The 16,100-nt window shown below is 36.5% G+C and overlaps 1 protein-coding gene across 17 annotated transcripts in view; it reads left to right on the forward strand.

The window, feature by feature from the left end:
- Nucleotides 1–16,100, forward strand: part of ERC2 (ELKS/RAB6-interacting/CAST family member 2) — a 430,969-nt gene that overhangs the window by 49,892 nt on the left and 364,977 nt on the right. For 13 of the 17 annotated variants that reach the window (XM_032120320.1, XM_032120321.1, XM_032120322.1 and 10 more), the window contains one exon: nt 15,904–15,927. The exons of the other annotated variants lie outside the window; for them this stretch is intronic. In XM_032120320.1, coding sequence (XP_031976211.1) covers nt 15,904–15,927 — 24 coding nt within the window. The remainder of the gene's footprint in view (nt 1–15,903; nt 15,928–16,100) is intronic. 17 annotated transcript variants of the gene reach the window in all.

Raw genomic sequence — 16,100 nt, forward strand, 5'->3', positions numbered from 1 at the left:
AAAGTTTAAAATCAAAAGTGCTTCCTTTTCCTGCCACTTTTAAATAAGAATATTTTGATATTTCTTTTGTATGTAATGTAAATTTTGATTTTACTGCTTCTCAGAGTGAGAATCAGGAGAACCATCAATGTGCTGAAATGTCTAATTAGCTGAAGCTGTTGCAAATATTTGCATTATTTCTGCTGAAATGAAATTTGAGTTCTGGCTGGTGAAAGTATGCTCCATTTGGGTATTACTTGTAACTGTCTGCAGTGCATTGATTTATTTATTGAATGGTTTTATCAGATGCTTGCATTGAATCAGGCTTCAGGACAGAAAAATGTATCTGTGCATCAGTGATAACAGCCTTCTGGTATTTTGTCTCATACAATTGAATTTGATACAATAAAAACTGTGAGTATACTTTCTTTTGTAGGCAGGTACGTAGTTATCAGTCTTTTGCCATTGGGATAACTTCCAGCACAGTTTCATCTTGAACAAACTTTGAGAAGACGATTTAGTATAGAAGAATATACAAATGAAGTTGCACAATAAGTCTGAGTAGAGATGCTTGATTATCAGGATTTATTCTGAAATTCTTGGTTAGACTTAGCAAATTTAGCTCAAGAGAGGTCTTACACCAGGTCCTTGGTGTCTTGTCAGGCTACCCAAGTAAGAAATTATTAAGCTTTTTGCCCTGAACTTACAAAGACTCTATCATTTCCATTCTAGGTATTATTAGGGAAAAAGGTGATAGAAGATTCTACGGAACAAAATAACAATGTAAAGTCTATTTGATTACAAAGGCAATTAAATGTTTAATTTCCTTTGTTTTCTGAAGTGCCTGGAGCCATTTTCTCTTCTATTTAGTGATAGTTAAAAATAAATGATCCAGCTGGCTGAAAGCTTTTCACTTGGCAGGTAAACAGTATTACTCTCCAAGGAGGTCAGGATATTTTGCATTTCATCATTCCTGGAATTTGTTTTCTGTGGTCTAGCTTGATTAAACCTCCTGTGGCACTGGAAGGAAAGGAAGCAAACTTCTTAAAGCAAGAAAATAGCTATTGACTATTTGGCGTTTAGGACAATAGAAATTTAATTTCTTTTTGCCCCCTTTCTAATACTACTTTTACTAAACACAATACAGAGTGATCACAGAACAGTTGCCTAGAAATATACATTGAATATTTAATTATTTAATTGGCAATTATCTTGCTTGTTGTGGTTTAAGCCCAGCTGGACCTGAGCCCCACACACCCACTCCCCTGGGAGAGCATTGGAAGGGTGAAAATGAGATACAAATAAAGAAGAAATAAAAATAAAGAGGAGAAATATTTAAAGCTTTAAAGAGGTTTAAACTCATCGACAACAGAGCATTGTGAGCTTGATATGCCCCTCCCAAACACTTTTCCTTGGGGGTTATTTTTCCTTCTCTTTGAAACTGAAGAGACCCAGCAGAGCACTACAGTGAATATGGCATCTCCTGTTACCCTTTCCAGAGGAATTTTTTGACCAGTGGAATTATGCAGATATCCCCCTCCATTTTTGTCTGAGAAATACCTGAGGAACAGAACGTTCTCCTCCTGCAAGTGCAAGTAATCAGCACAGATTACACTGTAACATGTTGGCAGCTTCTGTGATTTGCGTGAACTGAGAGGTGAAAAGGAATAGGGCTAATCCCAGTACATGTTTACATTTTACTGCAACTATCAAGCTTTTTCTATATAAAATGCATACAAGGAAAATGTGTGGGGTTTGGAATGGACAGCCCTCATCTTTTAACGTAATCAATAATAAAAAAAGTGCTTGAGATTTTTTAGATTTTGGTTTGTCGATAAATATTTGTTATGATGAATGGAGGAAAATGGATTGGTTTTTCACATCAGCATATCCAGATACTTGATTCTTATTGAATATGGATAACACTCAGGATTTCTACAGGCTCTGTTTATCAAAGGAAAAAAAAAAAGCCTCTAATCCTCTCTAAAAAGTATAATATGTTTTATTAAGGTTTTTGGCAGTAGAAATGGCAGAGTGCTATTTTAAGATACACTTTTCTATGAACGCTTTTTTGCTCCAAGTTTCAGAGTACAAGTGGCCTAGAGTTCTTTCTCTTAATAGATAAAATTCAATATCTAGGACTGAACTTGTGTTCAACAGAGTATTAAAGAGAGGGTCAAAGTAACAGATGAATCATGGAGCTGATCAAGGTTATTTCAGTAACAGTCAGTTGGGAGAGGTAAAAAAACCACAGCAAGTACCTTTGACATGGCTTGAATAGACTGAATGTGCTGAGTTTTTTGTTAAAAGTGAGAGCAAGAGCTTCATTATTCAACTGAATTTTGAATTAGGAGTAAAGTTATACTAAATAAAAAGTATGAAATAGGCCTTTGAGCTAAGGCTCTCTGGTTCACTGCTGCAGACATCAATGAGGTCAGTATGTCGTGTTTGTGAGTACAATTGCAGTTTTAAAGCTATAGTCTTTCCTTTTTTTTTTTTTTTTTTTTTGTAGTAAAGGTTTTTGTAAAAGTAAATGATAATACAGAGGAATCGAAGCAGGAAGAGAAGGGAAAAAGTTGTAGAATTTATATCCTGTGTTGTCTGAGATAATGGTTTAAGACTTGACAAAAGGAGAGTGCTCCATTAACCACCTGTTTGCTTCTCTCATCATTTACCATCTCTGTATGAGATATAAAAAATGGTCATAGGAACAAAGTAAAGCCTGTAATGCAGTTTTTACTGCCACCATTCTGGCGAGTGTTCCTATTAGGGATAAATCGTAGTATAATGCCTTTGAAGTTCCATTTTATTCTCATTTCTAGGATTTCTAATCTCTTTCCCGAACTCCATGATCACACTTTTTGATGCCTAGTCCTCTTCTTCTCTGTGTCTTTGAACACAGTCTGGCTGTTAGGTTTTTTGTACCTCTACCTCATTGGTGACAGTTCCATACCACTGAGTGTGGCATCATTCCTTGGAGAAAAGGCCTTAATTATTTTTTTCTTGTGTAGAAATAACTTCTAATAAATGTGCCTTGGATGGCTTCCTGTTGTTGTTAGCAACTTTATCTTCCCCCTGCAGAGTAAATTTGAAATAAGTAAATTATCCTGTGATCATCAGTCCACTTGCCTATTTCACCAGCAAGTTGATTTACAGGCTGCATGTAAGAATGGCTGCTCTGGAGCACTAAAGAAGAGTGTTGTGTTTGATGCTGGTTTCTCTCTCTAATAAAATGTCTCTTGATTGGAATGATGCTAATGTTTAATTAACGGACTCTTCTGTTTCACATATTTCAAATGTAGGGTTATGCACAAGCTTGGCTGCTTGGGCTAATAGATTTCTGACTGTTAAGATGTTAGACAATACTTACAGAATAAAATGGGCTTTTCCCCCTATTTTTCAGCTGAAAAAACAAATGCAGTTTTCTTCATAAGTATGGTATTACATTTAATGGCTTAAGATGCAGGCTTCTAAATTAATTTATAATAGCAGATATAAATTCTCATTTATGGTAGGTTGTGTTCTCTGTAAGAACTTCCTTTGCATGAGGCTCTCTGGTCTGCTGAGTAGCATAAAGGTTTGACCCAGAGAATTCTGGGGCAGATTTTACACCTCAAGGAACATCTGCATTACTGTTTACCTCAGAGGTGATGTAAGTGCATTTGCTTCTTTATAGATTGAGTGGGAAGGCAAACTGGAAATTATGGGAGCTGTAGCATGTGAAATAGTAGAGAGTAATTCCCCTGCGATTAATCCCTTGCTGCTACAAATGATCTCATCTGTACAGCATTAGAGTGTTTCAGAGCAGGATCTCTTCCAATTCTTAGTGTGTTTAGATGGCCCTGAATTAGAGAACAATAATTCAATATTTTATTGCCTCTGGAAGCAGTGCAGTTGTTTGAAAGATCAATATTAATTTTCACAGTGCAATTAGTGCATATAAAACTGCTCAAAAAAGTGGAATACGCTATTTCTGTCACTAGGAATATGGCGCAAAAATACCACCTTGTAGAGTGATGATTCTCTTGTTTGTTAGAGAAAAAATCTCAGAGGGGTTGGAATAAGATCTTCTGGATTTGATGCAAGAATAGTAAGGACTGAGGACAGCAATAGCTGGGCTGAGAGAAAGCTTTACAAAGAGTAGTTTGGATTATGGGAAAACAAAGCAACAATTATAAAGATCATTTTGCTTGTCACACTCATCTTTCAGTGGTGATGCTCTCTTACTGCCATACAGGCCTAGGGGTTTGGAGGGGGAGGAGCACTTGTGTTTTCCAACAGCTTTGCTCTTAAGGATCAACAGATAGTGACCTGAGCAAGAATGCAATGAAGCTTTATTTCCTTTAGCTCTTATATACAAATGTTTATCCCATAGCCTTTACATTGAAATCCATTTACTTTTGATTATCTAAATTTTTAATACTGTCTTCAGTTTACCAGATTATTATTTAAGTAATTTGTGCTGTAAAAAGTGTGCTTTTTGGTAGAACTCTCCTAAAATTCTAGGATGGCATCTGAATGGTGTCCACTGATAGAATCATTTCTCTTACAATAATTAGTTAATGTAAGAACATGAAAAAAAATGCAGCATACTGAACCTAGGTAGTCTGGCTTCTGACGGATTAACTGCAGCAATATGTGAGTTATGAGCTTGCTAGTTAATTTTCAGTCTTTTATGAAAGTCAGGATACAAATTAATCAGTGTTGTGAAACAGAACTCAGAAAACACTGAAATTTTTCCCTGAGAAACACCTTCTGTGGAAACTGCTGTCTCGCTAAATAATGATTGTCAGTGCAGTCTTTGAGCACCTGTATAGCAGAAACAGCAAAACTTGTGAATCTTTGCACCACCATGAAGTAAACATAATAAAGGATCATGGCGTTTTCTGTTTAAGTCAAATAAAAGATGCACCTGAGCATGAATTGAAATGTAGAAAGAGATAACATTATATAATTTTTTACAGAAAAAAGAGCCCAAATGTTTTATTCAATTATTGACAGAAACTGACATTAGCTGAGCAGGATGCATGGAGCGTTTTGGATGCCAGCAGGAGTATTGACTCTATACTCACTTCCTTTTATACAGAAGAGAACAAATCCTCTCTGGTCATACAGTGCAAAAACTGGGGATTAAGGGAGGATATGTTGAAGGGGATATTCATTCTGATCACAAATCTGTACTTAAACTGCAGTGAGTTTACATTATATAGCCAACAGATGTGTAAGCATGTGATGTGGGGTAAAAAAAAAACCTGGCAGTTACAATTAAATAAGCATTTTGTACTTCAAGGTGGCTCTAAAATCCCTTACCCACCCCCAGATCTTGTGGTGTCTTATCCTGAATGTGGGGTGATTGAGAGAAAATCAATAGTAGTGGTGTGCTTGTGGAACTTAGGATTGTTTTTTGTGTGAATGTAATGCCTGGAGCACAAAGCAGATCCTCAAATTGCTTTATTTGTTCTTACCTTAATAACTGTTTTGCATTTGGTTGAAAAGTAGTTGCAAGAGATTTAATAACTCCTTTCTTTCTTAATACCTGTAAAAATTGAATATTGTTACAGCAGGCTTACTTAAAGCAGTGTGAAAAATAAGGAAAAAACCAATAGACTGTTGGAGGAAAAGTAGATAGTGCTAACAATTTAAAATTCAGCCCTGTGGAATGCATTTGGCCTGAAATGACCCCAGTATCTGTTTATTTACTTGAAGTTGGCAACAAAGGGCCCCGTGAAGGCTTCTGGACACTTCAGGAGTCTGAACACCACTAAACGTTATCCCAGCATATGGGTACATTGCTATTTCAGTAATTAAGATTATGCAATGCACTTAGGGGGAAAAGAATCAACCAACATACAAGGGAAGGGTGAGGGATAAAAAAATCAAGGAGTTTAAAATGGAATATTAACTGCATATGGTTGCTCCCCTGAAGTGGTTTAATTGTGGATTTGTATCCTTAGCTGAGAAATTTCTCACTGTTTGTGGATTAGTTTCAAAATTATGCTATGACTTTGATATATGTTTCTCTACAGAAATATACAACAGGCTTTATAATCATGTTTAAAGCACGTTAGCTAGTCATACTTAAAACTTGAAATCTGAAATACTTAACTACTTAATTGGAAGTAAAGTATTTAAGTTTTTTGTGCAGTATCTATTGTAGAATTAAGTTTAGGAAGATAATCAGGTTTTTAACTCTCATGTTTGTAGCTGGGCTAGATCTGTAGGGGCTTGTTAGACGTGCAGGCTGTCCCATACTGAAAGATGCAGGTGCACAACAGTTGTATCCAGTGTTGGTGTTTGCAGTGCACAGAGGGCTTGGATTCAGCACTGCGTGACCTGTGGGGGTGTCACCAGGGCAGGGAAATAATTTCTAGATCAGAAATATTTGGTTCTGTATCAGACCTTGGAACAAAGAGCCTAGGTTAACTTGATTTCTTGTTAAGTGCTAACTGTAAGTCACTGTGAACGTGTGTGGGTATATACACGTGTGGTGTAGTCTGTGTGTCCCCCCACTACAGCTGTTGAATTATGAGTGGGAAACTACTAACTCTTCCAAGATAATACCTGGCTTAGGCATTTAATTTTATTTTTCAATCTGCCATTTACAATTCTTAAATAGTCTATTTGTGTTATGTGTGTGACCCTAGTCTATTTATTTATTTTGTGTATGTGACCGTAGTTTTTCCTTTTGCGTTTTTGTGCTCCCTAAGAATTTTCTGGCGGCTGTGGATTTAGTGCCACCTTGTGGGAACACTCCATAAATACAGATTTTTTTTTTTTCTATGGCGGTGTCCTGTGTTCATTAAGGCCATGAAGAGCTCCTACAAAATCTGACAAGAATAAATCCAGATTTAACAAAGTTCGCTGGGAAACCAAAGTTCTCCCAACTTGTGAAAGCATGTATTTGCGAAATGCGGGGATCTTTTTGAGCCCTTAATGATTTCTTTTTCCTGCACTTCTTCAATAAACCAGAATGAAATGTCGTTCCAGGTGGTCATCTTGCTTTGTGATGCATCATTTGTCTCTGTTGGATCTGACTGAACATTGTTTTGCATGGAGCCACTGAAATCTCTATATTGATTTCTTTTTTTTTTCATTTCCCTTTAGCTGTATCAGAACACAGAGTTCTAAAGCTCCTTTTCAAATTGTTTCAATGGGAAATGATTATGTATTATGATTAATCAACTCACAGTACTATTCCTAGTAGTGAAAAAGAATTGAAAGCTGAAGAGTGCTCTTTTATGTATTTTGCTGATTAAAATAGACCAGGGAGAGCTTGAATTTGTCATGTGAATAACTTATGTTCATATGATTTTTCTAGTGGCTGCATTTGAAAAAGTATAGTTATAAAGTTACAAAATGAAAAGGTGGAAAGGATAAGAAGGTCAGCCCAAGTGTTAAGATGCCCCATTCCCACAGCTTTCAGCGATGCTCTGCATTGTCTCTTCTGTCAATGGAGATTTCCTCTATAGAAACTTCAAGCAGCCAGTTCACACGTGAATTAAACATCAGTGTATGCAATACAGTGCTGAGGTTTTGTCTGGTCTTCTAACTTTCCTCTTTTGTGGCTTTCAATATAATGTAAAATAATGACCAAAATCTCCAGTAGAGAGACTGGCAGGCTCTCTCAGGCTGTTGGAGTTCCCCTATATTGCTTCTTAGATATAAAAAATGTTAACTTTTACAGTGTGTCAAGTATTAAGGTCCTCTGAGAAACAAGCACATACTGCATATTATGGGAATAATTGTTTTCATATTTTCAACACAGTTCACATCATTCAGTGTTTTGTGGTTTGCTGTTTACTGACAGTGGCAACCATTTCTGTTCTGATCTGTTATGACCTTATTATTGGAAACACTATTTGGACACCTCTGTAGTTTTCCTTTATCTGCATTTCTCTTTGGTAGCTTCAGTAGAACCTGTGCTTTGTCCACAGAAATCCCCTTCCTCAGATTTTGTTTTATTTCTTTAATGAAAGAAGTGGGATGTTTCGTCAGAGGCAGACTACAAAATTGGAGAACAGAGCCCAGTTCACATGAGGGTTTTTTTATCGGGGAAAAGGATTCTTTTTATTTTCATTTTATTTTTCCAAGGTAATAGTGAGTTCTCTGCCAGAAGCAGAAACTCTATAGCAAAAGTTCAAGTAGATAAAGGGAGGGTCTGAAGATCAAATACCACAAGTTTTTCCATGTTTGAAATGTGACCTTGTTTGCTCTCAATGCTCTCCTTTTGTAATTTCTTGACTTGCTGCCTGCAAAAAATTCCTTTAATGTACCCCGACCTCAGTTTTTGAGAAATAAGAAAGTAATAGGCCTGTTTAGCATCCAAGATTTTTGCTATGCTATTATTTTGACTGAATCAGCAGGCTGGACAATAAATCCTACTGTCCAAAAAGAAAGAGGAAAGTACTTGCCAAATATTTTTTTGCTTATCAGGCTTTGTTTAAAGCTGGCAATCAGAAACAACAAACTCTTAACTTTCTGTTCTTCATTAACTGCAGTTCGCACAATGGTTCACACTTAACTGGTGTTACAGAACATAATCCCATGGATATAAAAGCAAGAAGACAAATATTCACAGGTTTTTGAACAGGTGCGTTTCGGTCGTACATGACCATGGAAGCAGGAACAGAGCTCAGTTCCCTATCTTATCTGCAGATCTTAAATCACATACAATCTTCCTTCTAAATTAAATACTGCCATTTTATACATTTTGTTTTAATTTCTTGGCCCATTGGGATCATCACTAAACCTAATTTCTCCTCAGGCCCCAAACCAGCAGTGAAGAATGATGATCCTATGGCATTCTGCTACTGTTTATAGAAAACCCAAATCATTATGTAGTCCCTAAATTTTTCTGAGAAAGAAAACTGCACTCCAATACATTGGTAATCTATTCTGGAATCTGACAGGGCAGTGCTCAGTCTGTTGCTTGTCCACTTAGGACACAATATGTAATTTTACTTTGAGGGGACCTTGGCATTTTTTTCTTCAAAAATCCCTAAAACATCCCCACAAAACAAAAACATGCTCTTACCTTCTCCCAACATTTAAGTAATCAATTTCCATGTTGATAACAAATACATAAGCAATTTTATGGAATGAAAACAAATTAAAAACCTGTAGTTTGGCGAGGGTGAGACAAATAATATTTTAATCATTTTTCAGTCACTTTAGTTACATGTTTGTGACTTGCTGATTTATTCTGGATATGGTTGTTTCTGTACAGGGCATTGAATACTTAATACTCCATTAATTATAAGGAAAGTAATATAATGCTATTTGATAAAAAGCTTGATATTGGGCATCTCTATGCTGGGAAAAAAAATCTGCTTTGTGTGTGGACACTTGAACTTAGAGATCAGGGAGAAATTTTTTTTTCCTATTTCCTCCAATTTTTTTTTTTTTTTAAGTAAAGCAGAAGCAAAATTTCAGTCTGTTCTAAATACACAGTGCAATGTTTTGTTAGTGAACAACACTTACACAGTTTTAAGAATTTTTTCCAAAATGTTTTGAGAGCTTTGGGTATGTCTGCAAATATCTTGTCTAAATAGAATGTAGTGAAAACCTTTGATAATGTACCATTACCTTCTGAAAGCTTGGGATTATTACTTTAGGGGTATATTTATTGTGTTAAAACTTTTGACAGCAAGGAAGGCAATCTCAAAAACAAAGCCTTCCAGAAGGTACCAGATAGTGCATCAGCAGATTGAAAACTTACTGTCCCTTCTAGGTAAAAGGCCGAGGAGATAACAGGAAGTGTAGTTCACGAGGAAAAGAGAGCTAGGAATGATGTGCTTTTTGTTTTTCTTTTCATCTTGTATCTATTTATTAACAGTGGGGCTTGTGGGTGGGATCGATGGGGGAGTGGAATTGTCTTTGTTGTTTGGACCAGGCCTTGAGTGTTTTCTTGCTTTCCTAGACTTGTGCTGTGATGATGTGAAACTCAGGTGATATTTCTGTTCTGTGATTGCAGTTACTCTGGGATTAGCTGTAGGACAGGGATTCTGCTCATTTTTGGTAAACAATGGACAGTTGGAATACAAATCACAAGAACTGATTATTGATTAAGGGCATGTAGGAAATTTTGTGTGGGGAAGGTAAAGGTTTATCATCCCAAATGATTTAAAAGCTTTCTTGGGGAACCTAACTGCTTCAATTCTGAAAAAAGGAGAAACTTTTTATGCAGGCAATAAGAGTATCAGAGGAGCTGGAGTTCATGAGGGGATGGAGGATTTCTCACAGTATATAGTTCCTTTTTCTGTTGAGAATAGTTTTTAAATATGAATGCCAAAGATTTACCTTTGAGTATCCAGGACTTCTAAACCATGCATTGTTCTTAGCTGGTAGCTAATGTTGCAGACAGAATTACTGGGAAACAAGTAATAATCTGCTTTTCTTAAACTGACATTGATTTCTAGGCCTTGTTGAAATGCATTGTGTGTTTTTCTCCTGTTAAGCTGTAAGTAGTAATCTGGAAACAGATTCTTCCACGTGTTCATATTGGTCAAAATATTTGTTACTGATGATTTTTCAGTCAACTAAAATACTGTTTAGTGATTCTGGCACTACTAGCAGTATTTAGTGATTCTGGCACTCCTAGCAGTATTTTTCCAAAGGGAAGCGGTGAAAAAAAGGAGGCCAGTCTAGTAATAGCAGCATAATTGGACTGCTTAAAAATTGTCATGGTGTAAGGATCACCTAAATACAAACCCCTGCATTTTGCCATGATACTGATGACAAAGATTTTAATAAAGCTCCTTTTTTTAATAACTAAAGAACTCGTTTATTTTTTTTCCCCAACATGTATCTTTGCAGATTATTCTTCTCAAGTTTTTGACTTCTTACATTTCTAGAAGTCTCTTCCTTTTGACCTTCTGGTTTTTATGATTACAGGCTACAAGATTTGGCTCATCAACATCTCTCAGCCCACAGCAAATAAGGGAATTGGGAAATAAATATATTTACAGATTGTTCTTTAAGAAATAGGCGCAAAACTACTCTGGAATTTGCAGTACTAAAACTTTTCAGCCTGTAAGGGGATTCATTTTTGTTCAATGACCTCAAGTCTTTAGGCAATACTTGTTTTTTCACCAAAATATTTGTGTAAGATGACCCAGAGAAGCTGACTGAATAGTAATGAAGTCTGGTACTTCAGATTAAATCTAATGTCTGTATTAAGAAATGGAGATTTAAATGTATATGACAAGATTCCTCATTTAACTTGCAAGGCCCAGGATGAGGGGCAAGCTTAGGGGAGTGATAGAGCAGCTTGGTGGGCACATGATTAATAACAGAGGAGGAAAGATTCGATCAAGAAGCTGAAGGAGGGGGAGTTCCTTATTATGTTTGTCTTCTGGAGCAACTGTACTGAAACCCTGCTGGCCAGGAATTGGCTGGGTATGGCCCACTCGTGGGACATAGAGAGTAAATCTTGTGTTTTCCTTTGCTTCTGTGCATGGCCTTTGCTTTTGTTTTATTAAACTGCCTTTACCTTGACCCACAAGGTTTATTTCATCTTATTCTCCTCCCGCCCCCAGTCCTACTGAGGAGGGAGTGATATGGTGGCTTGGTGGAGTCCTGGCCTCCAGCCAAGGTCAGCCCACCACATCTGTTTTAAGAAATGCAGATTTAAGTGTATGTGACGAGATTCCTTATTTAACTTGCAAAGCGTGGTAGTAAGGACAAGCACTATAGAATTTGACAAGACACAAAATTTAAAGGCATAAAGAAAGAAAAAGTAGGAAAGTCAGACAAGAATTTCCCCTTTTCAAATACGTGGTTATATCAGCAAACAGCGTTATGCAAAAGCTCTCTCATCTCATGCTCAGAATTTTTAATGCTGAAGAGTCATCGTGTGTGGTCAGAATCTCTTGCGATTCTTCACAAATTACATCTGTCTTCTCCTTCCAACTCTTTCTGTCAGTCCTGTCTTACTCAAGCAAAATTCTAGTCAGCTGATTTTCAGTGGTGTTTTTAGAATGCCAGATTTATGAATTATTATAGGCAGATGAGGAAATGCATGAGAGAATCCATTTCTTAATTTATGGTAATGAAGAAAATATCTCCAATTCCCATTCTTTTTTCCTTTACAGAGGAAAATTAGGATTTGCATGTTTTTCTTTAACAATACTTAGTTATAAATATTTGCAAGTCTAATGCTCATACTTATTTTAGCAGCACAATTAAAGTTAACATACAAATGGCTTTAAATGCAGTTCATAAGAAAGCTTTAACTATTCTGTTTCCTTTCAATGATAGAGCCTCATACTGTGAAGAATTAAAATGGACCAGTGATAGATTATGGAATAAATAATTGATTTTAGAAAATGAGAGTATTGTTGACAGGATAATTTGCTGTTATCTGTGTTCAGGTGTATTGTTCAGGTATAGCTGTAGCTTTCTATAGCATACAATTACACAGGAGGATTCTTTTGCACAGACTTCTGTATCATTAGATATTTGCCACTGCCAAGAGAGTAGACTGTGTCAACTGATTCAGCCCTGTCAATTCTATTCACTGGGGTGGGAAAGAAACAGGAGAATCAGGAGCTAAAATCCAGTGGCCTGGGTTCTTGAACATGTTCTTGGCTTTCGGTGGCAGTGTGATGGTGCAAAGCGTGAGAGGCTGTGTGCTTCTGTAGGTAGACCAACAATTTTAGATCAGTGAGTCTCCTTGTGAATTTGTTCCCCTCCACTGTTCACCACGTCTGAGGCTTTGGGATGCTCTGAAAGTGCTTATATGGCCAAAGCACACCATGGCAGGATAGTTCTCAGCGAGCAATTCTTTTGGGTGTAGTTAGTTGGCATAGACTAGAGGAACTTCCTTGTGTAGAACATGAATTGAAATCTGGGAAGAGCCATTAGTTAATTTTCCTTTTATAGTTTTTTTCAATTTATGGGGAAATTCACAGTTCCATGGATTGCTTCTTGCAGCTGGACTGCAGAGAAGGATTGAAAAAGTTCTGAAAGAACTAATATATTGTAGAGAAATTGGCATGGAGATATTTCTGGTCAAGTGGTCCATTTTTAATAGAAGTTATAAAAAATGTGATAGATCTTGCATTTTTTTTTTTTTAATCCTGTAAAGTTCTGTGTCTGTAATGACAGCAGTGTGACAGATATTCACAGTACTCCTACATTCCTTCCCCTGCAGTTAATTATACAATTTCTTTCCACCCTCACAACATTTGTTCTTTCCTTTCCTTAGCTAGCTGCAGATACAAAAATCTGTGCCAGCATGAGTCTAAATCTGGTCCACCATGTTCTAAGTTTTGAAGGTGTACAAAAATGGATTCTTTTATGTCAAAGTAGCAGTAGTCTGCCACAGTTGAGGCTGTTAGTTTTAACATAATTAGAGAAGCAGCCAGAACTACTGTCATGCTTTGTGCCAAACGTGGGTCATGGCAGAGCCTAAGGACAGCATGCACAGGCTGCTGGGGGCAGAAAAGGAACTTGTCTCACTTATCTTAACCAGAATTGCTGTTTGAGTTCTGTTTTCTAATTAGTTTTGTGTTGATCCAACGATTTTGATTTTTAAAGCTTGCATTCAGAAGGTTTGTGTGTTAGCAATGTGTGTGTCAAGTTTGCTTTTATTTGTGGGTTAAAACATTATAATATTTTTAGAATTAGTTTTCTTTTGCTCAGCTAGATTTTTATAGACATATTGACATTTGATATACAGAGACGACTTTACTTTGGAAAACTATTTATTTGTAAATAGGTTTTAGCATGAAGTAATAAATATTGTCTGATTTAACATTAGGAGAATGTATCTTGAATCATTATTCAGATCAGGGAGAAAATTTTGACTATTTCTGCAGTACTGGTAGTTGCTGAATGTTGCTGTTGCTTAGTTGTAGTATAGCAGTAGAGAGAAAGTTCTTGGTCAGGTGTGAGAAATAGGACAGTGATTATGTGGGTGATTATGATTAGTTTTATTATTAATACACTGCCTAAATAGTACCAGTGCAGTATCCAAATAACAACTCTATTATCTGTTACAATGGATTATAGTATAATAAGGACGTGGTGCTTCCTGTTAAGTTACAAGCTTCATTAAGACCCCCTTGCTGTCTAAAATTTTCAGAGAAGTCTTGGTGCAGCTTGGTCCACTTAGCCTCAGATTTTGGTCAACAGTCTCAGTGTAAAAAGATGTAATTTAAACAGGTTCAGGTAGAAACATTCAGGATAACAGTTTGGCCTTGCAGCATTCACAATGACAAAGCAACGAAGCACCTATGTAGGTACTTTAGGATTTGATTTCTGTATTTGACCAGATCTTAGCCCTTTTGCTCACCCATCCAAGAGTGAGTGGTCCCCTTCTGTGACCTGGCTGTACTCTATAGGTGTCCATGCCGGGGACAGGATCCACCTGGAAGCTGCCTGTGACTCCAGGAGACAGTTGGTGCAGCTGGCCCAGTCCTCAGCAGCGTTTTATACTGCGCTGCAGGCTGATGTGCGCCAAAGTCAGTTGCAAACAGCTCAACTCCCCTGTCTTTGGACTGTATTAATTACATGTGCATCCTGACAGTTCCACCTGCAATGTTCACCTGGTGTGTTTTATCTTAGGACAAAGCATTCTGCTCTTCAGAGATGGTAGAAAGGGGACAGCGTGTGTAGGATACGTGCAAAAACCTATCTTCTGTCCCTGTCACAGTTGTGAAATAATTTTGGAATCCAGAAGGTGTAGTCTGTCTTGGCATCACAAATACTTGGCACAGTAGTAGATTCAAAGTGGGGAAGTTGCTGCATCTAGAGGAGTTTTAAGTTTATTGGAGTTTTTAAGCTTATACAGCTAATTAAAAAGATAATGAGGTTAAGAAAAGATAAGAATTGCCATTAAGTAAAAGTGGGACTCTAAATCAGCCTGTATTTGTAAGCTCTCAGCTGAGTGTGTGCCTAATAAGATGCAAATACTAAGAGAATTAAGATCTGGACATATATTAAAATAGTGCTTATTTAATGATAGAACAGATTCAAAGTCTCTAACTGAATTCTACCACTGGCAATACTTTTCTTCTGTTTGAAATAACTGATAAAAGACATGATTTCAAAAGGTTGGTTTCTTAAGGTTTTGAATTTTTCATGATTGCTAAAAACTGACAGATTTGCATGTATTTGTGTAAAACATGAAGGTAGTATCAAATGAAATGAAATTTTGTTGTTTGTTTGGTGTCTGTGTTGTTGTTTTGGGGTTTTTTTGGTATAGTTTTGTTGTTGTTACTCTTGTTTTTAGAACATGAAGTTGCAAAACATCAATTAAACCAAAATGATCTGATGACATGCATTTAAGCCCACTAATTCTTGCAATTAAACATCTTCTGGTACAGACTGTGTGCCTATTCAGGAATCTGTATTTCTAAAAGCTCAGTATGCTGTGTAGGCAATGAATAGAGGGGAAAAATAAGAAGAAAAACAAATTGTCAGATAAAGATATAATCTGAAATGGACATCATAAACCACAGTAATTTGGGTTAATTGTCTCTATTCCAACCTTAACATGGGCAAAATATATTTTGATTTTGATCTGTGTTGAGTAAGGAATGCAAGACATAAGTCTGGAACAGAGACAGACCCCTGTACTCAGATGTAGTATAAATATTTTAGGACAAGTTAGTGTTCTGAAAAACCTAAAAGTGTAAAAGAACAGTAATGTCCAATAGCAATGTTGTAATTTACCATGGGACTGATTATTTCTAATATATTTTTCTTTGTCACATCTGTTGAGTAAAGTCTGTCTATAGGTTTATATGTTTGAGTACTGTGAATTTGTTGTTGGCTTTCTGTATAACTCAATAAAATTATTTTTTTCTGTTGAAGATCCTTTTTGTTGAATTCAGTTCTTTCTGTTGAATATCCTTTGCTTGCATCTGACCTTTATTTATGTTGATTTTGCTTCATTTTTTCATTTACCATGCTGTTCAGTTTTTGGATGCCAGAAGAACAAAGGTTTGTCCACTGTTTGCAGTAAATGTATTTTTTCAAAGTTCAGTATTGCTTATTGTGGTTTTTTTTGTTTGCTTTTTAGAGATACAGTAATCCTGTTTACTAAACTCGCTCATAGCTTTAGCTGCCAAAATGAAAAATTGAAACCAACCAGTCCCAACTCAGCCCCTCCCCAA

This window comes from Corvus moneduloides, chromosome 11 (genome assembly GCF_009650955.1).
Source record: "Corvus moneduloides isolate bCorMon1 chromosome 11, bCorMon1.pri, whole genome shotgun sequence".
Taxonomy (NCBI): Eukaryota; Metazoa; Chordata; class Aves; order Passeriformes; family Corvidae; genus Corvus; species Corvus moneduloides.